The sequence below is a fragment of the Euleptes europaea genome, chromosome 5, assembly GCF_029931775.1.
Source record: "Euleptes europaea isolate rEulEur1 chromosome 5, rEulEur1.hap1, whole genome shotgun sequence".
Classification (NCBI taxonomy): domain Eukaryota; kingdom Metazoa; phylum Chordata; class Lepidosauria; order Squamata; family Sphaerodactylidae; genus Euleptes; species Euleptes europaea.
This window is the reverse complement of record NC_079316.1, coordinates 54,747,497-54,775,336: the sequence shown is the minus strand read 5'-3', so window position 1 is coordinate 54,775,336 and position 27,840 is coordinate 54,747,497. Positions and strand designations below refer to the sequence as shown.

The window sequence follows — 27,840 nt, the reverse complement described above, 5'->3', positions numbered from 1 at the left end:
AGCTCCAGTTTCCTGTAAACCACTTCAGTGACTAGTCATCGGAGAGCAAGAGTGCTAAGCAAACTCTTCCTCCCAACTCTTGGGGAAAAAAACGGCCAGCGCAACTATCTACAGTGTCTAAGTGTTTGTCCATAAAAAGCTACTGATATACGGTCAATTGGAGAGACCCAGCCCATTTCCATTAAGCCTTCTGGGGAGCTAACAAGAGCTCCCAGCAAAAACTGCCATAAACTGTTACTGATTAAACAAACATACATCAGGGCACTTTACCTTTGATTTGCCAAGGCATAATTTGTGGGTAGTTTCTGGCAGATAATGAAATCTGAATGCTCTTTCTGCAAGTCATACCAAACAATCATTTTTAAAGTTTTAAATAAAGATACTGCAAGGTATTTCCGCCCAGAAAAGAATACTCATGCAGGACTAAACATCAAAGATGTTATGGCAGGACATAACATCCACCCAACCTTTGTAGTAAAATTATGAGCTGCAATTGGCAGGACCCTCCTCATGAAATACACAAAAAGTCTGTAGTCAGGTTGACACAGCACTACATAGTATTCCACGTATTTCCCTTTGGAAGGAAAATAAATTTGGCCTCAGGTGTCACATCTTTCATTCCTAGGAAACCTTTCAGGTCTTTAGTCCATCAACAGAGAGAGGTGACGGAAGGGACAGCAATGGAGAGGGACGAATGGGAGCATGTAGCTGTGGCAAGGACTCACTGGAGTGATTACATCATCATGGAACACAAGATTTCCAAGACTGTCCCCCAAAGCAGTTGTCACAGGCTCCCAAGCTCTGGATGCACAGTCTTTGGAAAGAGTTCCATGGGATTCACACAATGGATGCTCCTCCCATATATAGGCAGGCAGTTGTTGGGAAGCAGGATTCTACCCCAAGTTTCTCCCTGATGTAACAGTTTTGTATATCAGAGATTTGGGGTGGGGGATGGAGGAGCATGCAATCATGTGAGAATGCAGTTCGAAGTGGTATAGTCAAGAAGCAGGTTTCCTTTAGCTGTAGCTTGTGAAAGCCAAGCCAGAGACCACCTGTGTGCAGAAAATATGCAAGATACCTGGCAATAACATGCAAGTGACAGCATTACAAGTAAATGCTAAGGTGTTTTTTTTTTTAAGGTATCTCTATGAGATTCTACTACGGCACTCTGGCCTGCTTGAACATCACAACACTCCTTTCTTAATTAATTCTGCTTGCATCAACACAGAATTTGGATTGGGCTCACTGCAGCATGACAGCCTCATCAGCTTCCAAAACATAACAATCTAAATGTATAACATCCAGCCCTTCTTTCCATGTAACATCTTTCAAATATACTAGTATACCATACCATACCAAGCCTTGTTTTACTTTAAATAAAAAGTGATGGTCCTAGGATTTCCCAAGGGAACCTGTAGGCAATGTAACAATCCCTTCAAAGCTACATAATGCCCAAAGGCCATATACTAGCCCTTCTCTGTTCCAAAATTATCATCTGTCAACCACACGTTTCCTTATAGAATAAATGCTAATTCTCTTTAAGGGTTCCCCCCCCATAAGTTTGTTTTTTAAAAACCACCCTTATTTTGGCCAATGCAACTCTTCCCCTAGGGTGTTAGCTTCAGAGTAGGACAACTGAACATTTGGTTGGGCACAGGCCCATAGTTTTTAAAAGCAGAGTCAGCTGAGCTGCCATCTTGACTCATAGCTTTTGACTAGGATTTTTGTTTTCTGTGCTGCTCCCCTCTTAGGACATACAGAAAGCAAGGTCAGCTTGCCATAAGTACAAGCTATTTGAAATGATAGTCAATTTCCATGAAGTTTTCTTTCTTTAAGAAAAGAAGAGAGTCACTCCATTCCCTTTTGCAAAATGAATCCCCTATTGCTGTCCTTGCTGTCTTTTTATTTGTTTGTTTGTTTGCAGGGTTAGAACAGGGAGTGAAGGAAGTGGTTCTTTTTTCTCTAGGAAGTTTAGTCCACCTGTCTATAGGCACAATGGCAAGGTTTGTATTTCAGAAATACTGGACTAACGGTCACAAAACTAGGCAGTAACTCTGAACATAGAAATTTGTGCTTGTGTGTACATTTGAGAATAATCTGAACCATTAAAATAAACATCTCTCCCCAAATATGTGTTTGAACATTGAAAAACTACAACTTCAGCACAAATACATACCCTGTGGAAAGTTTTACATTGTCAAGGCTGATGATGTAAGGCAAAGCAATAGGCTTCCAGGCATCTCTTAATTCATGGATAATTTCTTATTTCTTTGCAACAAGACTGAAAAGTTTGGTGGAACTTTATCACAAATTTCAGGGAGGATGCAGTATCAGAAGAAATGCCTGCACCAAGACTGCACATGAGTCCAACAAGCCACCTACACATTATGTATGAAAGCCTTCTGGCTTTCTATCATGGTTCAAGAGTGTGAGAGGTACCTTATTAAATTTAATTTTTACCTTATTGGTAAACAGAACTTTTGGGGGGCCCTTTGCCCATGGCCAGCTCAGAGATAGGCTTAATGTTATGAATCCCTTTCACATGGACCTAAGAGTAAGCACCACTGAATGCAGTTGAACATGCTTCCCAGTAAATATACACAGTTCTGGTCAGCATGGCATTCTTCCCCAATAATGCTCCTAATATCTGAGCCATAAGCTATCTTCTCCAGGCAAAGTCAACAGAGGTATGCTAATTTCAAGCAAGATGCCCATAGGCCTCAGCTCAGACTCTAAAATACCCTTTAAGCACTCAGTTACCTGGGTCAAGCTAGGAAAGCATCTCTGTGACATCCCAGCAGATTAACCAACATCAAGAGAAGTGGAACAAGAAGAGAAACAGGGAGCAGCAGGAGGGTCAAATCTATCAAGAGTAATGTTGAATGACAATTTGGCCCTTTAAAAAGCAGAACATTCCATGATCTCCAATTTAGTCTAATGCAGAGGGCGACACCATCTCTAGAATTCATACAAGTGCCTTTGTTTGCAGTAATGTGACAGATAATGCCTGAGACATAATAACAGAGATTGTTTCCCTCAGTTTAAAGCATACCAAGTTTTACTGCAACATTTCTTCAGTTCAAATGCATGTGGCGAAATGCATTTTGAGTTGCTGAAAACACATCTAAACCAATGGAGTGTGTGTTTACATCTGGAAAATGTGTGGCTAAAGGTAGATGAGGCACATAAACCCTGAGCTAAGGCAGCAGGGAGTTCTGGAGCCAGCTAAAAATTCTTATCACTACTATTCATAGTTAAATACTTCTCTCCCTCTTATATACTCATTTGTATGCAGGGTGTTCAGAGTTCAGCCGTGATGAAAAGGAGAAAGCCATGTACCAGCACAGTTCGGTTCAGGCTGGACTCTGGTGTTGAGTAACTCCTCCTCGGTTTGCAGTGGTTATGGAGCAACATCCTCTTATTTGTAGGAAGAGCTTTCACTGCTTTAATTATCCCATGAGTCACTGGGCAGCATACAGTAAGCTGTTGCTTGTGAATGTCAGTTATGTTAATGGAGTGGGTTGTCAAACACAGCATCAGGCAAGATGGAGACTTTCAGCTTCTTTTCAGGCCAACTATACTCCTTTGGAAGTTTGAACTACAAGGCAATGAAAACTGTTAGTTGATAGACTTTATCTAGTACATACAAACCAAACAGAAGAATGATATTATAGATAGCTCCTCTATGTGGAAGCCACAGTTTCAAACTAACATGCAAATAAGAAATCTTTTCCAATGAACTCATTTGGGACAGAAGATTGCATAACCAATTATTGTTCCTATTTCCAGCCTTCACTTGCACAGCCTATTCTTGTCCTACTTTGCCTCCTCTCATTTCACCTCACCCCCTTAAATTCTTTTTGGTTGTTGTTAAAAAGAGTTGAGAGATTCCTCTGCCATCCTATGATGTATGAAATGAACTCCTTATTCTTTGGGAACAAATGTGCTTCCTTGAGACCAAGTCAGCTCACTTCAAAAAGTAGTAGGTCTACAGACAAAGTATTTAGGGACCATAGTACAAGAGCTCTACACATGGTTAAAAGAGCAGAACCAAGGGTTAGGAAACCAGCCAGGAAGGTGGCTAGACCATTAGAAGGAAAACATGTGAAAGTACTGTTGTAGGAGGACAGGGAGGTAGCAAAGAAGATGAATAAATTATTGGCATTAGTTTGCACTGTGGATTATATTGAGCCAATAATGAGATATGAACTGCTTTTTCCAAGGAGGATGACTGAAGAACGGAGGTAGGAACTAGTTTTAGGGGTAGTTGATACTCAAAAATTAGCAAAACACCAGATCTGGGTAGGATACACCCAAGAGTTCCCAAAGTGAAAGTGTTGATATTCCAACAAAAATGTACAATGCCATTAAAATCAGCTTCCTTTACGAAGGATTGGAAGCCATTCAATGTATTACAGATGAAAAAGGTTCTGTGGAAGGGACATGAAACTTCAGACTTTTAAGTCTAACATCCTGGATAAACTGGCAGAAAGCATAATTAAAACTCAAATTATTTATCATATAAAAGAATAAGCCTTGGTGAGGAAGATTCAGCATGGCTTTTGCAAAAGGAAGCTCAACCTTTTAGCCTGTTAGCTGCTCTGAGCCCAACTACATTGGGAAGGGCAGCATAAAAATTGAATTACTGATGATGATGATGACAACAACAACAACCATTCTTTGAGTTATGTGAGGCTTTCATCAAACATAGGAATAGGTGATCAGGTTCACATTACTTAGACTTTGTTAAAATAGGATGCAGAGAAATAAATAGCTCTGACAACAGATGAAAATAATCAGTGGAGTCCCTTGAGGATCACAGTTGTTGATGTTCAACTTCAAGTGATTTGGAATAAACACAAAGCACGGGAAGATTCGTATTTGGACTGCTGCATGGGAGAAAGAGAAATGTTGCACGTGAGAAAGAATTCTGGCTTTCTCCTCTGTGCTGTTTTTGAAAGCTATAACAGCCCAGAGGCCATGGGGGGGAATTATCTGCTCTATTGGTGCCTCGCAGAGCAAATAAGGCTCCCCCTGGGCTTTTTCAGCCACTGAAAATAGCTCAGGGGAGAAGGCAGAAATTCCTCTTTCTCCTGCGCTGCAGTCTCTATCTTAATCATGCCCTGATGTGTGTTTCCTCAAAAGTTGCCACCAGGAACTAGCTGTTACAGTATAGCTGCAAGTCCGTGTGGTGAACGTGCACAGTTTGTAATGTCAAGTTAGGCTGTGGGTGAATAATCAACAAAAAGCAAATGAGATTCCATGTAAGTAAATGGCGCACACAGAGGCACAAATTCTGCATATACAGTGATGGGATCTAAACTGGCAGCTACTAACCAGGAAAAAAATTGCCAGCACCATAATGTCTTCATATAAATCTATGGTGCAACTGCATTTTAAACTTCATGTACTATTTTGGCTGCCCCATTTCACAATGGGAATCACAGTGCTGGGAAAATGCTGAAAAATGACCAAGGGATTCAAATATCTTCTGTATGGAAATAGGTTAAGATGTGTGTGTAAAGTGCCGTCAAGATAGTGAGGGCTTTTTTAATTTAGAAGAAAGAAGGACTGGAATGGGGAAGACATGAGATTTATAAAGTTGTGCACAGTGCAGAGAAAGTGGATAAAAATAATATTCTTAGAAGTCAGGATCAAAGAAACTGACCAATTCAGGGCAGATACCAGAAAGTACTTCTTCACATAAGGCATAATTTGCAGCCATAAGGGATGGATACTGACCGACTGCTTTAAGGGTGAGCAGAATTAGGCAAACTCTTGAATTATAGGGCTATCAATGGCAATTACCCATATCTGTTAAATGGGATTCCCATATTACTAAGAGACAGAGCAAATAGTATATGTCCAGGAAGACTGTTGCTTTCAGGCCCTGCTTGCTAGTTTCCCGGTGGTATCTGCCTGGCCACTCCTAGAAACAGGATTCTGGACTAGATGGACCTTTGTCTAATCCAGCAGGATTATTTTTACATTCTCATGAGGTATTTTATGCATCAGATTTCTAAGAGACTCGGGTGTTCTAATGGCATAGAGTAGCTGTGGATAATAAAAAACAATTGAAAAGGAGAAAGCAGCAAGCCACTATTTAGTATGATACACATATATTTAATCGAATATTTATTTATTTATTATTTAATCGAATATTTATTTATTATTTAATCTGAAGGCCACTACTTTAACTTGCATGATAATGTGGTATTCTAATTCAGGGACCGCGCATAACTTCCGCACTAAATACCATTAAAGCAATGGGAAGTGGGGATACAAAAGGCTATTCTGAAGAGATTTATTTGGTGTTTACAGAACCTGTAAAAAATGAATAACAATTATTTTTTGCAAGATATAGATGGATATCGGGAAGGATAATTTTAGACATACACTTGAAAAACTATTAACAGTTCTTCAGGGTGATCATACAGGCAACAGAGCCTGCTACTGTAATACAAGTGTTTATTTAATAAGCAACTTTGCTTTGCTGAGAAGCTACAAAAGGTTCCATTAGCAAAATTTAAAATTAATGTCTACATTCTACAGAGAATCAAGTGGAACAGTTTCAGTTAGGGGATGTCAGCTGCTAAGTAAATGGCCAGCATAGACTTCTTCAGAGAAAACGTCCTCTAGTCACTGCCAACCCCAGTTGCTCAGGCTAAATAATCCTGGAGTTGCTACCATACAACATCCCACAAAGCGTTTTCAGGGGATTACAATGGCAAAGAACACTGAGCCCTATATTTATAGGGAAGAAACCAGGCCACCAAGCCAGCAAATTAGGCCACTGAATATACAGAGAATCCCCTTGGGTATTAGAGTTGAGTTAAGCAGACTTACTTCCTCTGGAGAATTCAGATCTTCTAGGTCTTCTAGCATTCTTTCCACAAATTCTTCAGTCAGCAGGATCTGCAAAAGAGAGACAGTAGCTTTATTCTTTTACACTCCAAGCTTTACCTAATTGCTAAGCAACAGACTCCTTCCTGGTGCACAGAGAAGAGACTGTACTGTGTTTTTCATCCAGCAATTCGCAAAGGCCTTGGAAGTCGCTTTGCTTCCTCCTCTAGTACTGTCAAAATACTACAATTATAAGTGAATCTAGTACATCATCACTTATCTTCCTGGGTCAAATATTAAAGGCTTTGATTCAAAGAGAAGAGAAGCGAAGAATGGTGGGGAGATATTTTGTTTAAAGGCAGGCAATAGGAAAAAGGAGACACTTAGTTCTTTGAAAGCAAACAGGAGAAAGGGGAGTGACTATTATTAGCTTATAAACATTTCTTCTGCCGAATAGTTTGAACAACTTAACCTTCACGGAACTTTGTTAACTCCCTACCACACAAAGGTGCACCTACATGTGTCTTAAGTTTAAACCAGGCTTCTGATCTGATTAGGATCAGACCGATTAAATACACGAAGGCTTTTAGGCATAGCAACACAAGAATATTGTTTCCCCCAGGAATTCCTATGACATGGCTTTTAATGAAAGTATTATCAACCACACCACTTCCATTTTTATAAGGTAAAGGTCCCCTGTGCAAGCACCGGGTCATTCCTGACCTATGGGGTTACGTCACATCCCGTTTACTAGGCAAACTTTGTTTACGTGGTGGTTTGCCAGTGCCTTCCTCAGTCATCTTCCCTTTACCCCCAGCAAGCCGGGTACTCGTTTTACATTTTTATAGTACTCCCTAAATTGCTAGTACCCAGCTTGCTGGGGGTAAAGAGAAGATGACTGGGGAAGGCACTGGCAAACCACCCCGTAAACAAAGTCTGCCTAGGAAACGTCAGGATGTGACGTCACCCCATGGGTCAGGAATGACCCGGTGCTTGCACAGGGGACCTTTACCTTTAAATTCAGAAACGACTTGAACGCTCTGGTCATCAGAGAACGCTCTGAAGAGGTCCTCCTTCAGGTACCCCCACCATCTCAGGCTAGATGGGTTGCAACACAAGGTCCTTCTTGATCGTGGCACCAAAACTTTGAAACTCCTCCCCAGAGAGATTTATCTGTCTGTTGTTGTGTTCCACCAATGGGTGAACAATTGATTTTGTTTGGCGTTCCCTCACTAATTCTTTTAGGTCTCCTCCCTGTTTGTGTGTGTGTCTATGTGTTTATCTGTGTTATTTAATTTTTTAAAAATACTTTTTTGGGGGGAATTTCAAAATGCTGGTTTAAGGTTTGAAATGTATGCTGCCCTGAAGACCCTGAGTTGGGCAGAAAGTTGACATAGTAATGCTTTAAATAAATAAATTTTAAAAATTGTCCCTGCAATGATGGAGTCACATTACACCAGAAATCACATACAACTGATGTGCATAATAAAGGTGACCAAATACGTCAAAACAACATCATAGACTATCATAGCTCTTTTAAGTTTAAACACAGAAATTGAACAGATAAGCCCAGCTCTGCGAAATTTTTCAACTTGAGCGGAGCACCGCCTTTTGTGAATATTTCCCTAGCAACAGGAAGGGCACTGTATGGAGACTGGACACAGTAGCTGATGTATTCCATTAAGAAAAAAAATATCTTTAATACAACAGTAGGAAAAGCCTTTAACATATAGGGGCCAAGTTAAATTGTTTTGCACTCATTCAAAACCCACATCCAAGAAAACCTTTCTCCCAGGAAATCTTTCAGCTGCAACTAAGGCCGTAAATAGTATCAGATGTCACTGGCTATGAGGGTTTTGAAATGCCACATTTCCATAGTTCTGGTAGCACTGTGCAAATATTTCCCACCCCACTAGCCTGCTGTAACTGGTTTCTCATGCTGGGACATGGTTCTGCCTTTTATGAAGACTGTTTGCAGAACACAAACACACAGCGGCTTAAAAGGGTGCTCCACCTTCAGCAATTCAAGAAACAAATGTCCATGCTAGGATTTTCATTTGGGGTATGACCTCAACAAAGTAGTTCCAGCGATGTGAATTTCCAGGTTTGTTATATATGTTGCAAATAAAAACAGGCAGCAAATGTGTAAGAGAGGAACATGTAAATCAAGAGTCTCTGAAATTTGGCCAAAACAAGTGACCAGATATTGGGGGGGGGAAAAACACTATGGAATTTCTTCAAATTACTCTACAAAAACTCTTGCATACAAGTCTCTCTCCTCAGCATTCACATTAGTTTTGATTGATAATGGAAGGTCTTACATTGTTCTGGGTTTAGTTAGCTTTCTTTTGTAATTTGACCCTAATCCTTCCTGAATATACAGTGATAGGAAAATGCTCTTCTCAAAGTGTAACCAGACATATCCATTGTTGCCATGACCTTCCTGCCTCCATTTCGTGGCCCCATGACCAGCTCACTTATCTTGCCCTCTTAGAAAGGTCTGATCCTAATGCTCTCATTTGGAAAGACTTCTGCTTTAAAAAACCCTCTTTAACACATCGCCATCTCAAGCCTTCCCCGCTTCCTTCTGACCCAATCTAGAGCTTTCAACTTTGTATGCTCAGATCATCAGATGCCTACATGCTCATAAGCCATTCCAGACTACATTTCCATGCAGAAAGGGATAGGCAATTATCTCTCTCCTCCACCCTCCTTGCTGTTCTTCCCTTTCTCTCCTCTTCAACTCTCTGATCTCTCAGATATATGCCACTGAATGTGGATAAATAAATACTGTGGATAAATAAATACTACAAACGTCCTTTGATTAATATGCTAAATTCCTGTTTTTATCTCCATTCCAATCTTTCACTAAAAGCCTGCCATTTTCTCAATATTCTTAAAAAATGTGTGGTGGTCTAAGTGCAGGGTCTGGGTATATTAATTTGCTAGCCATGTGTTAAAACTTAAGCTGCCAGCTCCTGTTAGGCAGGAGTAAAGGATGGCAGAAGGGAGGAGGCTCTCCTATGCCTAGCTACTTTTTGTTATTCTAAGTCCAGTTTGGAAAGCGAGCTTATTCTCTAATTATTACATAACAAATATCCTGCAAAATAGAGATACAATCCCAATGCAATCCTAAATTCTCAAAAAGTTCTACCTAATGCGAACCCATGTTTCATTTGTCCGTGAAAACATGATTCAACCTGCAGATGGGTCAGTCAAATTATAGTCTGCCTCAATTAACACTGATTTCAGCACCTTTGACAGAACCTTACTAGCCATAGCTAGTGGACCAGTCTGCATTCAGACAACCACTCTAACTATATTCAGTTTAATTAAACTATGGTTCCATGTGATGGCTGAACTCAGCCTCAAATTCATTCTGATTAACTGTGCCAGCCATATTCAAACTTTAAACTCAACCCAGAGCTTTTGCTCCAATAATCTTGTGGAACTCCAAGGAACAGCACTAAAATTGTTCTTGGAGACCACAAACAAAGAGGAAGTATGACAGCAGAATAATTCTGCAACCCTGATTCTGAAATTGGGGACTCTGCCCCTATGTACTAAGACATAAAACACAACAAAAAAGATACCCCTTCAGAAGCAGAACTTTGTTGAATTTTTTTAAAATAAGATTTTTTAGCATGCAAAAGGGTAAATTTTGAAGGTTTTTTTGGTCTAAAGTACAAATGTGCACATTCACTTCTGCAATATGAAAACAAAAAAGAGAAACCCGCTCTAAATTGCCCTATGTGCCAAAGAAACCAAACACACACATACCCTTTTCAGTGCATAAACAGTTTTGAAAGGTTTTTTAATCCCTGTTTTTCTATGACATATATGCTTTTCACTTTTCCTGGAATTCCTGAATCTCAGGATTGCAGATTATGCACCTACAGGGTTTGAAAGCCCCCCCGCCCCATGTTCATCATTGACAAAGACATCAGAAATAAAAGGGGGAGAGTGGAGACTCCTTTTAAATTCCTCACTGGATCTCCCATAAACATGGTCTCAATCTGATGGGGAAGGACCAATATTTGATTGTGAAATCTACCGTAAGATTTTGTGATCATCATTACTTTAAACAACCTTTTCCTGTAAAGGGAAGTCTTCTAATTCTGTAAGGACACAAGTCCTTACAGGAGCCAACTAGTCTGCAAGAGGATGACATAAATTTACTATTATTTCCAATAAGAGAGTGTAAATTCTCTGCCAGAAGGAATCTGACCTCTCAGACTTTTCTAGCTCAAATTGAGAGTCACTGTAGTCAAGCAGACAAAGAGTTTGTCTTGGATCCAAAAGAACTTTACTTTCATCTGTGCCATGAATGCACTGTGTGCTCTTGGGGCTTGGCCTCAATTCCCCCATCTGTAAAATGGAAAGAATAGTGACCTAGCTCATAGGTTTGTTCTGAAGAGAAATACAATAAAGACTGCAAGGCACTCCAAATTAGAAGGGCTTCTATAACTGGTAACGTGAAATTCTCCCAACTTTAAAATCCAGTTTTAGCATTAACCACTGACAGACTGTTGCTCCCAAACCATTGATTTTCCTGCTCCAACAAGAATATCTTGAGAGGAAGAAGGTAAAAGGGACAGATTCCTTGACTTACAGGAGATGAATGTTTAAAACAGATACAGCACATAAGGAAACATAAGTGCCAGAGGTTAGAAAGGATTTTTTAAAGCTTACAGAGAAGGCATGTTTTGTGAGCATTTAGCTTGAGCTGCAGGAACAGTGGGTAGGAATGTGAATCAAGCTTTCATTGATTATGGTAGCTTTTCGTATGCATCTCACCATTCTTGTTTATAACAAAGGTTTGCCATACTCTACAAGGACAAATAACGTGAATGTTGAAGCTTTCTCTCTAAACAGATTTAAAAGGAAGTGATCATATAAGCGGCATGTCTAATTTACCATCTCTGCCTCATTGCTGATCATCTCAAGGGTGCTGGAAGTTTCAAGGGAGATAACGCCATGAAGCAAGGAGTTCTTTAGGATGACATCTATGTGTGACCATAAAAAGCTATTAGTAGAAAAACCTAACTAGACAGTAAAACACACTTTCTGGTGATGAAGCACATTCAGCTGTGAATACTGCACTCTTTCCTGGATGTTTCCAAGGACAAGTTGAGACAGACTACTATTCACTCAGGTAGTGTCTCATTAGGGCTCCACTTCCAGCTTTTCCCACCTCTTGGGAAAGTGAGTACCTCTTTAAAAAGATATTCACTACTTATGCACTAGCTCTTCTGAAGTCTGGAGAGACTCTGGAAAAGACTTTGCCTCTTTCCCTTCAAAGATCTACTAGGAGGAGAAGCACTGGAGCTGCCCATTCCTGACAGCTGGTTGCAGGGCACCTATTCTTGAGCAGATCCACTGAAGGACAAAAGCTTCAGCTTGACATTTAACATGGCAGGCTATGGCTATTCCTCACAAGATAAGCTTTCCACAAAGGGTGGTGACGTGTGATCTGAAAGTGGACTTGTGAAATCAGCAGTCCAAGAAAGTACTGAAACAAGAAGGAACAATTCACAGTGGAACAAGCTTGAGATAGATAGTTCCCTCCCCTTTGCTAAGGAACGATCTGGTGTGGAAACAATCTTTCAAGTTTAGACTGTATAGAACACATATTGCAGGAACAAACCTCCCAACAGATTCCATAGCATCCCTCAGCATCTCATATAGGATAAGACACGATTGCTTTTTCAAGCAAAAACTGCTCAAGGTTAACCTCCTAACTGGAACATGGCTGTTGTAGAACATGGCAAGACAGCTGCCTAAATCTGTTCAACCAAAGTATAAAGGAGCCTGCTATAGAATGCCTTTGTATTTCTACCACGTTAAGGTTAATCACACAAGGAGATTTGAGGAAGGTGATACAAGAGGCCATCACATACCCCTTCCTCAAATCTATTGCACATGTTAGTATTACCCTGCATGCCACAAAGCCTTGGGTAATTCTTAAAAAAGAACATCCATCATACTTTTCTTGCTGGGAAGAAACTGATTTCCAGAAGCAATTCTGGAAATTGCATGCCAGAAAACATGACTTCACTGTGACACACACTCAGACGTCACATTAAGCGGACACTGGGATGCGGAAAAAGCCTTTGATATGGTCTCATGGGACTTTATGGAAAAAACATTGGAAAAATTAAATTTTGGAGACCGTTTTTTGAAAGGTATATCGGCTATTTACACATCCCAACAAGCGAAAATTTTGGTGAATGAATCAATGTCGGAAAATTGTCAAATTAAGAAAGGAACTAGACAAGGTTGTCCTTTGTCTCCGTTATTATTTTTGTTGGTGTTGGAAACATTATGTTGTAAACTAAGGAGCATGGAGGACATTCGCGGTTTAAAAATTAAAAAACATGAATTTAAGTTGAGAGCATTCGCGGATGACCTCCTGTTAATTCTAGAAAACCCAACACAATCAATGAAGATACTACAAGAAACTCTGGACGACTTTGGGGAGATATCGGGATTTAAAGTTAATCAAGAAAAAACAAAGACAATATTCAAGAATTTACCAGAAATAGAGCAACAGGAATTCATCTCGTTTACAGGTTGGGAGAAGGCCAACAAAGTTAAATATTTGGGAATCTGGATCTCAGCGAAGAACAAAGAATTGTTAATTAACAACTACTTTAAACTATGGGGTAAAATAAAAATTGATATGATCATTTGGTCAAATAAAAAGTTGTCACTACTGGGACGTATTTCAATAATTCAAATGAATGTGCTACCAAGGATGCTCTTCTTATTCCAAAACTTGCCTATAATATCACATATTAAATACTTTGATATTTGGAGGAAGGACATTTTAAACTTCATCTGGCAGGGGGAAAAACCGAGGATTGCTTATAAATATTTGGTGGACCTTAAAGTCAGAGGAGGTTTAGCATTACCAAATTTTCAACTTTACGCTGAAGCGGTAGCCTTAACATGGCTAAAAGACTGGATAACCTTATCAAATACACGTTTACTGGAGCTTGAAGGCTTTAATAATATTAGTGGATGGCATGGCTATTTATGGTATGACAAAATCAAGATACAAGCATCATTTAGGAATCATATAATCAGGTCCTCTTTATTGCGTATTTGGATGAAATATAAACATATTTTGGAACCAGCAACACCGATGTGGATTTCACCGCAAGAAATGTTAACACTACGTCCACTTAGACCGGACAAATTTATAATCTACCAGGAATTAATTAAATGGGAGGGGAAAAAATGTTCATTAAAGGAATTTCAATTTTTTAAAGAGGATCTACAATGGTTGCAATACTGTCAGATTAAATCAGTTTTTGTACAAGATATGAAAAATGGATTTTCTAAAGAAAAGTCCCCTTTCCACAAGATGTTATTAGATAACAATTTGAAACTGATCTCGAAAATGTATAATCTACTTTTAACAATATATTGTGAGCAGGAGACAATTAAACCAACTATGATCGATTGGGCTCAAAACATGGGACATGATATTGCTTTAAATAAATGGGAAAGACTATGGTCAAAAGATTTGAAAGGAATAAATGCGCAATCAATTCGAGAAAACATTTATAAAATGATGTATAGATGGCATTTAACACCTAAGAAGATTGCAAAGATATATAAAGTGACATCCCCTAAGTGTTGGAAATGTAATAAGGAAATTGGTTCCTTCTATCATATGTGGTGGACTTGTGATAAAGCTAAAGATTTTTGGGATATGATCTACAATGAATTGAGATTAATAGTACAAAAAAATATACCCAAAACACCAGAAATGATGCTATTAAGTATGATACCTGACGATTTGCTAATACAAAGAACTTTTTTGATCTATGCTACAACAGCTGCGAGACTGCTTTATGCAGCAAAATGGAAAGGGGCAGAAATTCCCGAGAAAAAAGACTGGATTGGGAAAATGTTTGAATTGGTGGAAATGGCAAAACTTACAGCCATTTTAAATGAAAAAGACAATGCTCGATTTTTAGGGGAATGGGAGGATTGGATGAAATATTGTGAATATGAATTAAAACTGGGGGAAATGGAAGAATACTTATTAATCTGATCTAGAGGACACAATTAATATTAAGAGTTATAATCATTTATATTAATAGAAGATGTTTTATGAAAGTTAAATGAATTTATGATAGTTAAGATCAGACCAATTACGATGGGATGAATACTTTATTAAGAGGCGGAGAGAGGCGATGGGGAAGTCATAAATTTTCCTTTAATTGTTTTTTTTTGTTATGAATTTAAGAAACCATAACAACATAGAGTTAGAATTTTGAATTTCATATTGCCTTTATTGTTGTTTACTATCATGGAAAATTTGTATTATAAAAACCAATAAAATTATTATTAAAAAAAAAACATTAAGCGGACACTGCATGAACCTGGCTTGTTGCAAGGCTAGTGTGCATATTCCTCTGCTATTTTCCTTCCTTCTTATGCAGAGTGTATTGCAGGAATCCTGGTTTAAAACAATCCTGGTTTTTAAAAAATCCAGTTACCCATGGCATATGAAAACAGGTGCCCAGGTTAGCTGGAGTTCATGCTCCCCGACCGCTGGGATTCTAAATCATAACCCCAGTTAAACTGGATGCCTGGATTCATATGATGCATATGATATCATATGATGCAACTAACCAGATTTTGTTTTAAACCAGGATACCATCATTGAGCTGCACACAAGAAAGGAAAGAGGGAAGAAGAGTGGGGAAGCCAGGCAACAAGCTGGGTTTGTGGACTTAACCGCTTGACGCTGGCCAAACACAACGTATGAATGCAGCCTTGGACAGAAACTGTAATTTAAAATGGAGTATTCAAATATATTTTAGGGGGGAAACTAAAGGAAATTCATTCTAAACACACGTAAGAAAAATCCGAGGGAATGCAATGCGGCTAGGGATAATCTCAAGGCACTTAGAGATTTTTATAACCTGCATCAAGCTACGTGCACCAAAGATTTAGAAGAATCCACATATTGGACTATAAAGGATTATCCTTTTGTTGATGATTATTAGAGGAAAAATAAGAAGAAGGTAGGCAGAAACAGTCAGGTCTTCAAACTGAGAGGAGGAAATGGTGGGCTATGTAAAGTGAACAATTAAGAGAAAAACCTGAGAGTAGAAGTAAGCAACAAAATGGCAGATTAAAGTCACAAGTGCAATAAGAGGCCTTTGGCAGTGAGATCCATGATCACAATGATGCTCCTCAGTCTTCCTTAATGCACACTGGTTGATAACTCTTGGGAGTATCAAAAGCAATTTACAATGCAGTGTGAACAGCTGCTCCTATAAGATTTGGGAAGCCCTGGTACATGGCAAGCAATTACTTGTGCAACCATAAAGGAGTCTCTTTCCTCACAGCCAATGCTCCTACATGTAATCATACTTAGACAATACTGAGGTACTACCATCAGATAAAATTATTCGAATCATTGTGACTAGCTGTGGGGACATGTAGGGTAGAAACATTTTAATAAATTCATTTTTAAAACAGGTACTAAAACAATAGGTGAATATACTACAACTCCCAGAAAAAAACTGATAGAAAAAATGATCCTGAATGTATATATAAATTTTAAAAATGGTTATATTTACAATTTACCAGAAACACAGCTATCTATATAACAAAGATACAGAATTCTCAGGACTATTGTATTTAGAACAGAAACCAGTAACAGGCATCCAGTAAACTTAAGAAAAATATTTGTGGCCATAATCCTGGTCACAGTTCTACATTACTTGGTAACATTCAGACGGGTTTACTGCAACATTATTATACAGGTCTTCCTTTGAATAACATTCAGAAACTTACTTGGTTCAAAATGTGGTTGAAAATATTCTAAGTTTATCATGGAGACCCTAACACCAATTTTAGCACAATTACTTTTACTGCCACTTTGACCGTAAAACCCTGAATGGCTCAGGGATCGGGTACCTGGGGGACTATCTTGTGAAACCAGCTGGTGATGTTCAGCTTTATACACCTGCATTACCAGATATAAGGTTGGCAACTACATAGGACAGGGCCTTTTTGGTTGTGTCCCCTAGACTATGGAATTCTTTCCTCTAGGAGGTATGCCAGACCCTCTATTTCTTGGCCTTATAGAAATTAAAAAAAAAATTCTGGAGAGTATCTGGTGAACTAGTTTTCTACTTGCTGCTGCTAAAATTTTACATTCACCACTATATGATTACTCATATTTGCTTTTTGCTGCTACTATTTCATAGTGAAGGTTTCAACTGTTACTGTTTCAGACTATTCATCCATTTTAACTTTTCAAACATTTGACTTTTATGCTGTAAGGTTTTGAGTACCATTTTAATGATAGAAAGATACATAAAATTTCCTAAACATACAAGCACATGAAGCTGCCTTATGTAGAATCTGACCACTGGTCTGTCAAGGTCAGTATTGTCTACTCTGATTGACAGGAACTCTCCAGGGGCTCAGACAGAGGTCGTTTATATGACCTGCTACTTGATTCTTTTAACTGGAGATGACAGGGATCTTCTGAATACAACGCAGATGCTCTACCACTGAACCACAGCCTCTACCTTAAAAAAAATAACAAACCAACACACAAGGTTTCTTCCTACAGATTTAAACTGAGTTCAGTGGTGCAGCTTCGAACTTGTACACTCTTGGCAAAATGAACACCCATGTCACACTTCAAAAATAGTGACATACACCTTTGCCCTGTATACTAATGGCAACTTTATGCTAACTATTTATCAATACTTCAATCAATGTAATGCAGGCATATGACAAACATGTGTTTGCAAATGCCTGAACTGAATATATACGTAGGTGGTCATGATATGTGCCATTCCCTCTGTCAGCAAATGTAGATGCAAAGGAAAGGGAATTGTTGGGGAACATCTTGCCAGCGGAACAACAACTCAGCTGTTCATGCCTCCTTCCTGTCTGCTTGTGTGTTGCCAGAGTTGTGAGCTGAAGGGCAAGAGCCAAAGGTAGCCATTGAGTGAGATGGCCACTGGAGTTAGAACCTGCCCAGGATGTGGTTTAGTGAATTTTTGTTTTATTTATTAATTGTATTTTGCTTGTTCCAATTGTTGCTTATTTAAATTAGGTTCTTTTATAAGCTACTTTTATAAATTACTCAAACATTTTCTTCTGCATAAAATGAAATGGCCCTTAGATTACTTTAGTTAAAGTAAAGTCTCACGTATATAGTCTCTCCTGACTTGATGTTTTAAAAACTCCCAATATAGTAAAAAGCTTTGCTTTCTGGCACATGAGGATCCAGAATGCTCAGTTAACCAGCATCACCCAGAGGTCAAGCTCCTCTCCCTCATCCACCATATCCCTGTGACTTTGGGCTTGCGCATGCCCCACTCCCGCCTCTCCAGGCAGACAGCCTGATGCCTTTGGCCACTGCTGAGCTTCTGCAGTGTCATCCTTAGGTGCCTTCTTCCCCCTCAGCCTGCCTTCACCTGTTGGAGAATCAGCTCTTTCAGAAAGCTCCAGGGCAGCTGGCCTGCTTGTCTGACTGCTATGTAGGAAGGCTCTATGGCTTGGGGGTGGGGGAATGGTCCCACCAGGCATGGGAGCTGATACCATGGTGTTCCCAGTGAGGTAGGGCTTGACTGGTGTAGATGCATCTGGGTAGGGGTCAGAGAAAAGTAATAAGCTTCAGCAACCAGCACAGCTGGTTAATCCACAACCCCCATTCTCCATGAGTGCTAGAGAACAAAATTCTTACTGTACCACAAACCAACAGTTCCTGAGAGTGAACAGAGTAGGCTATTCCACATAATAGCTTCAATGAATTTAAAGTTTTCTGCGGCATTCAAACGTGGTCATTATGAGAAACACAGTACATTGAGCTGGATAGGTTATTAGTTTGACCCCCAGCATGAATGTTTTTGTTTGCACCTGAAGCATTCACTTTGGTTCCAGGAAGAGATTTGGCGTGGAATTATTTTCAGAAAGAGTTGCAGATGCTTTTGGCAGCCATTATTCCAGAGGAGGTAAAGCTATTGCAGGAAGCCTTTGATCATGTACAGCGTTAGTACGAGTGTTACACATCAGAGACACTGCCACGGTAACTAACATACAAACAGAAGCTTAGTGCTAACAAATGAGACTTCTGGCTTACGTTTGCACCTTTGGGGCTCAAAGTGATTTTCTCACTGAACAACACAGGAGGCAGTAGAAGGTGTTAAGAAATTAAGCTAGTCTGACAAGGAATTTTGAATTTTCAGCATTGCGTAAAAGATCAGCAAGTTAAAAAAATATTCTAAGAGCTGATGAGGGGGGAAACATTTTAAAGGTTGTAGAATTTTGCGTGAAAAAATCCAAATTCTGTGGCCAGAAAGACCTGAATTAATAGAACGTAACACGGGTCATGGTGGGCCTTGTACAATTGGGAATTTGCCTTGAACAATTTGGAATTTTGCTTAAAGTTATTGCTGGAGACTAGGCCAGGGTCTGGAGGGGACATGTTTTACAGTTACATAGCTCTCCAGTTATTTTGCATCAAGGTGCATAAAGGACCTTCAGGGAGCTAGCTGTGAACGGTGCTGAAAGCAAAGTCCTATTTTTGACAAAATGGATGTTCCATCTGAAAACAGTATGGTTTGCACACCAGGAAGCATCAATGAGTTTTTTCCTGATGTTACAGCATAACATTGACTGTTAAAAAAAAAGCAAGACATTCAAGATTCTGAAGAAGCCAGAAGACTGAACGTTAACATCCTGCCCCATGATCTATGGCACTATGACATTTGTGCACATTAATAGGGCTCCGGTCTCTGCTATTTAGACCACCACCAATGACCCTCAGAACTCTTGTGTTTCCTAGCAGGGGTACTGTGCGCTCCCACAGCAGTGTGGGACAAAACTGGACCCCATCATAATCTATTTGTTTCTTCATCTACCAAAATTTGCACACACAATACCATGTGGTACAAGCCACAATGTGTAAAGCTGCTTCTGTCGGTGGACTGAGGCATGACCCACCAAAGTTATGCCATACAAGGACAACAGCCATTGGATGGACAGAATATTCAGTTGACTGGCTGAGAATGTATTTGCACAGATAAGCTGAAACAGAAGGCTACAGAGCCTCTCACTGTGCCAAAAACTTCCAAAGTGACTTGCATTCAACTAACTTTGTACTCATAGTGCAACAGTTCAGCAGATCATTAACGGTCCATTTAGCTGGAGCATGTGTGTGTGTGTGTATGCATGCCAACTGTATCATGTCATTTGGTGGCTCTTGGCCTCAACCACCTCCATGTCAAGCTTGTCTGTATTTAATTCATGGTTCTTCTTTCAATCATCTTTCTCAACAAAATGTAAACCTTATGAACCAGGAACTTCCTTATAGAATCTTTGGTATTATGCTTTGCTATGGAGAATTGAAAGCTATGTTTCAGCAAAGCACCTTTGTGACTAAGATGACTTGAAGTACTGCACCGTCTTTTGAGTTTTATGAGGCTGAGAAAGATAGATTAGGATGATTAATTTACACCTCAGTAACAAGCTGTGTTTGCACCCAACTAGTGACTGAGTGAACCTTGTCCTCAAGGGTAAGCCTCCAACAACAGGAATATACTGTAAGACTGCCTGAGATGAACTCAGAAGAGCTAAGTATCCCCCCTGTAGATAGGGTACCTTGAGTTCAGCTTGAACTTGTTAAACACGCATTGAAAAAGGGGTCGGACCGGTTGCTCTTGATCAATCTTAAACTCACCTTCACCATGGCTAGATTAGCAGGAGAGCTGCAACTAATCATCTCTTGGTAAACACACCCTTGTTCCAGTAACACGGGCATGGCCTTAGGGGTTTTGGCAGCCTGCATTCTGCAAAGCGGTAGTAGAATGCCAAGATGAAAAAAGTTCTTTGGAAACACTAGTGCCTTATTCCCAAAGATGACACAGGACCAATTTGGATTTGCTGGCAAGATACGGACAGCACAGCTTGATGTTATAAGGTTTGCTTAAAAAACCCAATAACATTTCCATAGGGATGTGAATTGTGTATAATATACAGCATTGTGCCTTTAGTTCAACATGTTCAGGGGTCAGCAAAAGCCCAATAATCCTTCCATTGTCCATGAACAGGGCCCTTCCTTTGTCCAATCATGCCTTATACAAGGTGATTTATGTGCTGATTACACCCAGGGTAGATTACTGTAATATGCTTTATGTAGGGCTGCCTTTGAAAACAGTCCAGAAACTTCAATTTGTCCTAAATGCAGCAGCTGGGCTGTTGTCAGGGATGGGATAAAAGGACAGTATCACCCCAATACTGAAAGATCTTCACTGGCTCCCCATTTGTTTCTGGGTTCTTACCTTTTAAGTGCTGGTTCTTACCTTTAAAGCCCTTAAATGGCTTGGGGCCAGGGCACTTAAAGGACTGTCTCCTCCGTGCTGCCCAGCCCACCAGTTAAGGAGTCCCTTACAAGTCCTGCTCTCTGTGCCCCTGTCTTCAGGTGAGGCAACCAGAGAGAGAGTTTTTTTTTATTACTGATATCTCTCTTACTGGCCCTTCCCCTTGAGGCTCACTAGGCGCTTACATTGGTTTCTTTTATGTACCAGGCCAAAAAAAAATTCTGCTCACCAGGCTTTTGATTAAGGGGTTGATGTTTTAATATTGCTTTAGTCTGGAAACTCATTGTAAGCTGTCAATGGTCAGTTTTTACAGTCTATGTTTTTATGCTGATCTGTTTTTTGATGCTGGATTTCAATATCTTTTTAAAGTTTTTTTTTTTTTAATTGTAAGCCATCTTGGGCAGGTTCCTGGAGAGGCAGGATACATTTTTTCTAAATAAATAAATAGCCAAAGTGTGTAAGTATTTGGGAGAGGGGTGGTGCTGTTGCATACACCCCACAAAAAAATATTTCAGTCCAACATATTTCTAGGGCCTGAGGGAATCTCAACTCTATAACTAAATAAAGTTGCAAGTATATCAACCTTACTTTGTAAACAAAGGGAACAACCTGGAACAGGCAAATTGATTCAGCATGCCATCTTTATATAACCCAACTTTCCTGGTTGTTCTCGCCTATTCCTTGAAGGAAGATCGAAGCCACATTACAAAAAGTTTAATGTCTTAGTATCTTTTCTCCTGTTATAGCAAGCCAAGACGTAGCTCCTCCTTGGAGCCAAACATCTTCAGGCTTCAAATAAGGAATAAAAGACTCTTGCCCAAGTATTAATTTCTATATTTTTACAGTGCTCCTATGTCCTTGCTATGAAACAAACCAACCTGAGGTGAGAAGACTGCTGCAGAATACTGGTCTACTGCCACCAAACTGGGATTTACCGCAGAATTCTTTGTCTGATCGTAGAAGACAACCACTATGACTGGATTTGTCTTTATATTTTGTTCTTTCACCTGCTTCTCTCATATAACATGAGCTGTACTCATTTGCCAAGCTACCACTTCTTCCTAAGAAAATATGCTTCTAACATTCTTTTCTTTTGCAATCCTCTAAGCAATTAATACTTCAGAACTGTCAACTCTAAGTTGTAACCTACTTATTATTCTAGAAGTTACCTCAGCGTTCTGCAGCGTTCTTCTCTATATATTCCTATGTTTTTGTAAATCCTAGAGATCTGTGTCTGCCATTATCATAAGGCCCCAGTATCGAACACATCAAGAACCATAACAGGGTCCTTAGAGGGTACTCCAAGTCCAGAGAGTATACTGTTCTCATAAGCAGAAAACAGAATCTGTTTCTCAGAAAACAGCAAAAGTGTTATGCAAGATCTAGACCTTTAAAGAGTTCTTCTGAATGCATGAACAGGCTAATTCACCTGAAGAAAATGCTAAAAATGTTAAACGATAAATAATATTTATACCCAGCCCAATTGTGACACCTGCAGGAGCAAAGAATAGAAGGGTTCTTAGGAAAGAAATATCAGAAACTGCATAATGACTGAAGTGGCCCCACAGCTGTGGTTCTCATCCTTCTCTGTGCAAACGCACCAGAATGAAAAGCAGCAGATTACATACACCACACTGCAGCTTTCTGATGGAGAAGCAAATGTCCCCATCTAGCTACGGTCCCTTTTGAGAAGCATATAGAGCTCTATCCCTTTTGTGCATGAATTTTACTCAGCTACTTCAAATAGTTCCTCTGAAGATCGCTCCTGGTTCTGCTACCACCTGTGAAACTGTACAATGAAGAACTACTCTGGTTTACATTCTATTTTCCTGCTTCCACTAGCTCTTCCTATGGGATGCAGGGAACAACATACTCAGGCATGAGAGAACCAGGAGACCCTGAACCAAAAACTTCAGGACAATTCCAAAGCTCCCTCCTCAAAGGGCAGAACTTCTTAAAATTCTGAAGATTATTGTGCAGTGTTTGTATTTCTGCTTTTTTGATTTGGCTTTTCACTCTGAATAGGTTCAAGTACTGCAATCTCATCTCCTAAATTACAGTGTGCAGTTGAAATGCAACTGAGACTACCTAGGTAGCTGCATTGCAGTGAAGAGAGAAGGAATTAAGAGGATGCAGAGTTTGTAAAAACGTTCAGGGATTCTAGGAGAGAAAACTCTTTACATAGAAGGGAGTATTAGAAGCCACACCTACTTTTCAAGATTAAAATTCTTCTCTCTGCACAACTCAAAGAACTGGAGAAAAACATAATCAATTCTTTGACATAAATATAGTATGGCAGAAATCAAGCAAAAATTTGTGTGGGGGGTGAAGATCTAAAAAGGAAGGAGTGACTGCAGGAGAAGAGGGCTTCTTACTTGTAGCCATGGTCCATGTGCCGCATAGGGATGCTCTTCTGTAGCAAAGGCCCCTTCAACTCCAGTTGATACAAAAGTAATTGCTGTATCCCCTGTAATACTTTTGTATGTAAAGTGCCGTCCATGCAACAGTCTGCCCCTGGGAGAGTAAATATAAGCACATTTGCATACAATTTATAGTTCCACACCATCCTTTCCACCTGGTTCTCTGGAACTTCAAAGGCACTAAATTTCCCAAAGACCACAGCACTTACATAGAGCACTCTAAAGTTCATCTAATGTAAAAGAATGTGGGTGGGTGAGCTTAGTATGACTGAAGTCACATCTGACTAAATTCCTGATTCGGTGGGAAACATTCTTGCAACTGGCTGTGCTAATACTAACAATGGCTGTACAAACACGCATCATGGGGAGGCAACTCCCACACTACTGAAAGTCAATGTAAAGGGGGCCTAAGTGAAAACTAATCTGTATTCCACACCTATGCGCTACTTCTTACAGTTCTTCAGTAAGTATAACATATAACATTAAATAATTATAATATATGGTACTCCATATGTATGTAGAAGCCCTATGAGGACAGACTAGCATTCTTTAGTCAGAGCTTAGAAGCTAAGCAGAGTCAGCCATGGTCAGTACTTGGATGGGAGACCACCAAGGAAGACCAGGGCTGCTATGCAGAGGAAGGCAATAGCAAACCACCTTTGCTCTGCTATTGCCTTGAAAACCCCATGAGGCAGAACTTCATGGGGCTGCCATGAGTTGGTTGTGACTGAACAGCACACTTTACCCTACCATATGTATATTCCTGTATCAAATCAAGTTGGTATGTGCGGAGGAAAATATGTTCAAAGGTTATAGGGCAAGTCTCTCTTTCTCTTTTAAAATTGTAAGCAGTTAATACAAGCAATGATGGGAACTCATTTTGATGCATGGAATGAGAGATGTGTATAGTGTTCATAAAATTAAAAGGTAAAGGTAGTCCCCTGTGCAAGCACCGGGTCATTCCTGACCCATGGGGTGATGTCACATCCCAATGTTTACTAGGCAGACTATGTTTATGGGGTGGTTTGCCAGTGCCTTCCCCAGTCATCTTCCCTTTACCCCCAGCAAGCTGGGTACTCATTTTACTGACCTCGGAAGGATGGAAGGCTGAGTCAACCTTGAGCCGGCTACCTGAAACCAACTTCCATTGGGATCAAACTCAGGTCGTGAGCAGAGCTTGGACTGCAGTACTGCAGCTTACCACTCTGCGCCATGGGGCTCCTCCTGAGCTTAGTTTTATACTATTTGTGCATGCATGCATGCAGCATTTCATGCACTAGTGCTGGTGCATACATTCACAAGTGAATGTCACATGGACAAATGACTTGTTAAATATATTCATTCTAGCATTTTAAAGTTTGAGAATGATAACACAAAGCAGCTTCTAAAAGGCACAGCTCCAATACTTGAGCCGTTAGAGGAGAACAGAAATTCCTCTCACCTTAAACACAGCGGAATTAATGCTCCTGATTCCTGGTTGAATTTCAGGTGTACACTCTCGAGCTGCCTTGTGCGAATCAACTCATGAGGAATAATTGTTGCTGAGCTCTCACTTTCTAAACTGTCCTTACGACTCCTAGGAAAAAGAAAACCACAGATATGCATTTAGGACACTATTGCCCCTCTGTAAAATGAAGAAAAGTATGCTATGGGTTAAGATGCTTAGGGAGGAAAGTGCTCTTCTAAAAGACGCAGCATACTTCGCCAAAAGTGCAGGGAAACCAGGTTGGTGCACGGCCATGCTCACTGAGCACTATACTCTATGACTTTTTATTCCAGGATTATGCATTTGGATTGATTCTGGTTCATAATCAGATTATATCTATAAACAAAAACATGGAAATAATAGAAGATTCTTAAAGGAGCAGAAGCAATACACCAAGACCATGTGTGATCTGAGAAACAGAGTTCAGATCTCAGTGTTACAATGAACAATTTCATTGGCTATTTCTACCTTTAAAAAAATGGCTTCGACTATGCTTTAAGTGGTTGGAATATGGTTAGGCTAATCAGACCCAGGCCATCTTTGCTATCCTCAAGCCTTTGTATCTGATGACACCCCAAATGGTTGGATTCCCAAGACAGCGTACTTAATTTATAGCACAACAAGCCAGGAATACAATTGTCAAATTATCCCAGTCCTCAAAATGAAGTTTTTCAGCCATACTAAAACATGGAAGTTAAAGCTATGTAAATATGCCCAAATATAGTTCAGAGGCATAGCTTTGATTCTATTATCACCGAATTTGGAATCTAACAATGAAGCCTATATGATTTTATATTAAAGTGACTACAAATCTGCATGGAAAGTCATGCCAGGGAGATCCCCAAATCCCACATGTACAAGTATCCCTCCTGCCTAGTGAGAAGTCAGAAAGCTATGGGGTAACGGATGAGAATAAAGATGCAAACTACTCTCAATTCCTGAACTCTGAGGCAGACATGGCATCAGAATTGTAGTTAATATATGAAGGTTTATGCACCAATTTTCAAGGATGATTTCACTATTATCCAAGCTAAAGACTACTGGAGGCACTGGCCCATAAGATCTCAGTTGATAATTTCATCTCCACTTTCAAGGATCTAAATCACGGGTGTCCAATCTTTGGCTTCCCTGGGCCACATTGGAAGAAGAATTGTCTTGGGCTGCACATAAAATACACTAACACTAACGATAGCTGATTAATAATGTTTTAAGTAAGTTTATGATTTTGTGTTGGGCTGCATTCATAGCCGTCCTGGGCCGCATGCAGCCCAGGGGCCGCAGTTTGGACAAGCCTGATCTAAATGAAGACTTCCTTCACAAAAGACAATTCACTCTCTTCATTGCCATCTATCTTTAAGGTTGAGCAACTTCACCATGCCTACAAAATGGAGTACTCTCAACCAGCACACGTTCTATGCAATTCATATACACTTTATAGAACACTATGGAAACTGTTTTAACTCTCAACATTTGTTTTTGACAGTGTTAGTAACATTTTAAACATGCACAGCACATTCTCAGGATAAACCAGGTAAATATGAATCAGAGTATTCATACTTAAACCTTTATATTATCTAGTAGAGGTTTGGTTCCAGGGACCACTTTATCTGGTCCAGGCAACCTTGAGGCTCACCATTAGGCTCCCAACAACAAACAAATAGAACAATGCATTATCAGGATTACTTACATGCCACTGACTGCAATAGAAATTAGCTTTAAAAGAATAATTAAAAAAACCACACACTCATGATCAAGATTACTAGAGTCTCCACCTCTGCTTCTCACTCTCCTTGTTTGTCTCTGCTTTTTTATTGCCCCATCTGCACTCCCTTTTCTTGGCATCTCACTTCTGCTTCCCACTCTGATCTATTCCCTCTTTTCTTGCCCAGCTGGGTCCAGCCCTGCCTACCACCACATACAGATTATTATAGTATTGCATCAATTAAGCAGCATTACAGAGAAATCTGATGCAACACTACAGGAATTTAGTGCCAAGTGTAGCTAAAACATTTCACTTCTAGTTACCAACTGCATATTGCAGGTAGTAGTTGTATGCACTTGGAAGTCACCTGGGACATCTTTTCACACAGCCTAGATCACACAGGCGTGGGACACTGGCGAACCTATGTGTCCCACGCCAGGGCAAGCCCCGGCAGTGGGACTGCCTGGCAGCGCACTTACCGGGCGGGAATCCCGGCCACCCCTTGTCGAAGGGGCGGAGCCGGCTGTTCGCTGCCCGCGGAATCCCTGGAGGGACCAACATCCTGGCCGGGAAGGGTAGAGCTGGGCAGCGTGGCAACGCCACCCAGCGACGGCAGGGCCCAAGAGGCGCCGCCTCCGAGAGCCACGCCAGGGCCCCCTGCTCAGCTGCAGCCTCCCCTGGCAGGGAAAGAGCCGGGCGAGGAAAAGCCAGAAAGGCGGGCAGGCACGACTGGGGGAGGCGGGGCAGGAGCTGCCGAACAGCTGAGCCGGGGCCACTGAGAGGGAGGGTGGGACGCAGACGCTGGCGGGGGACGATTGGTGGAGCCCCACCAGGGCAGGAGGGGAGGATCGGGGAGGATCGGGGGGGGGGGGCCTGGCCTATATGACCCAGGAGGGGCGTGGAGGCCGGGGAGGAAGAGGCGGTCTGCTGTGGAGCGTGGGCTCAGTGGAGCAGAGACCGGCTGTGGGGTGGAGAGGAGTGAAAAAAGTCCTTCCTCGACTCCCATTCTGAGGCCAAGGA

General features: G+C 40.5%; 1 protein-coding gene across 1 annotated transcript in view; it reads right to left on the bottom strand.

Moving 5' to 3' along the window:
• Positions 1–3,112: 3,112 nt before the first annotated feature.
• Positions 3,113–27,840, bottom strand: part of SUFU (SUFU negative regulator of hedgehog signaling) — an 84,267-nt gene continuing 59,539 nt past the window's right edge. The window contains exons 9-12 of the mRNA XM_056849744.1: positions 25,074–25,208; positions 23,588–23,726; positions 6,847–6,915; positions 3,113–3,598 (exon numbers count right to left, since the gene is read on the bottom strand). Of these exons, the coding sequence (XP_056705722.1) occupies positions 3,509–3,598; positions 6,847–6,915; positions 23,588–23,726; positions 25,074–25,208 (433 nt within the window). The 3' untranslated portion in view covers positions 3,113–3,508. The remainder of the gene's footprint in view (positions 3,599–6,846; positions 6,916–23,587; positions 23,727–25,073; positions 25,209–27,840) is intronic.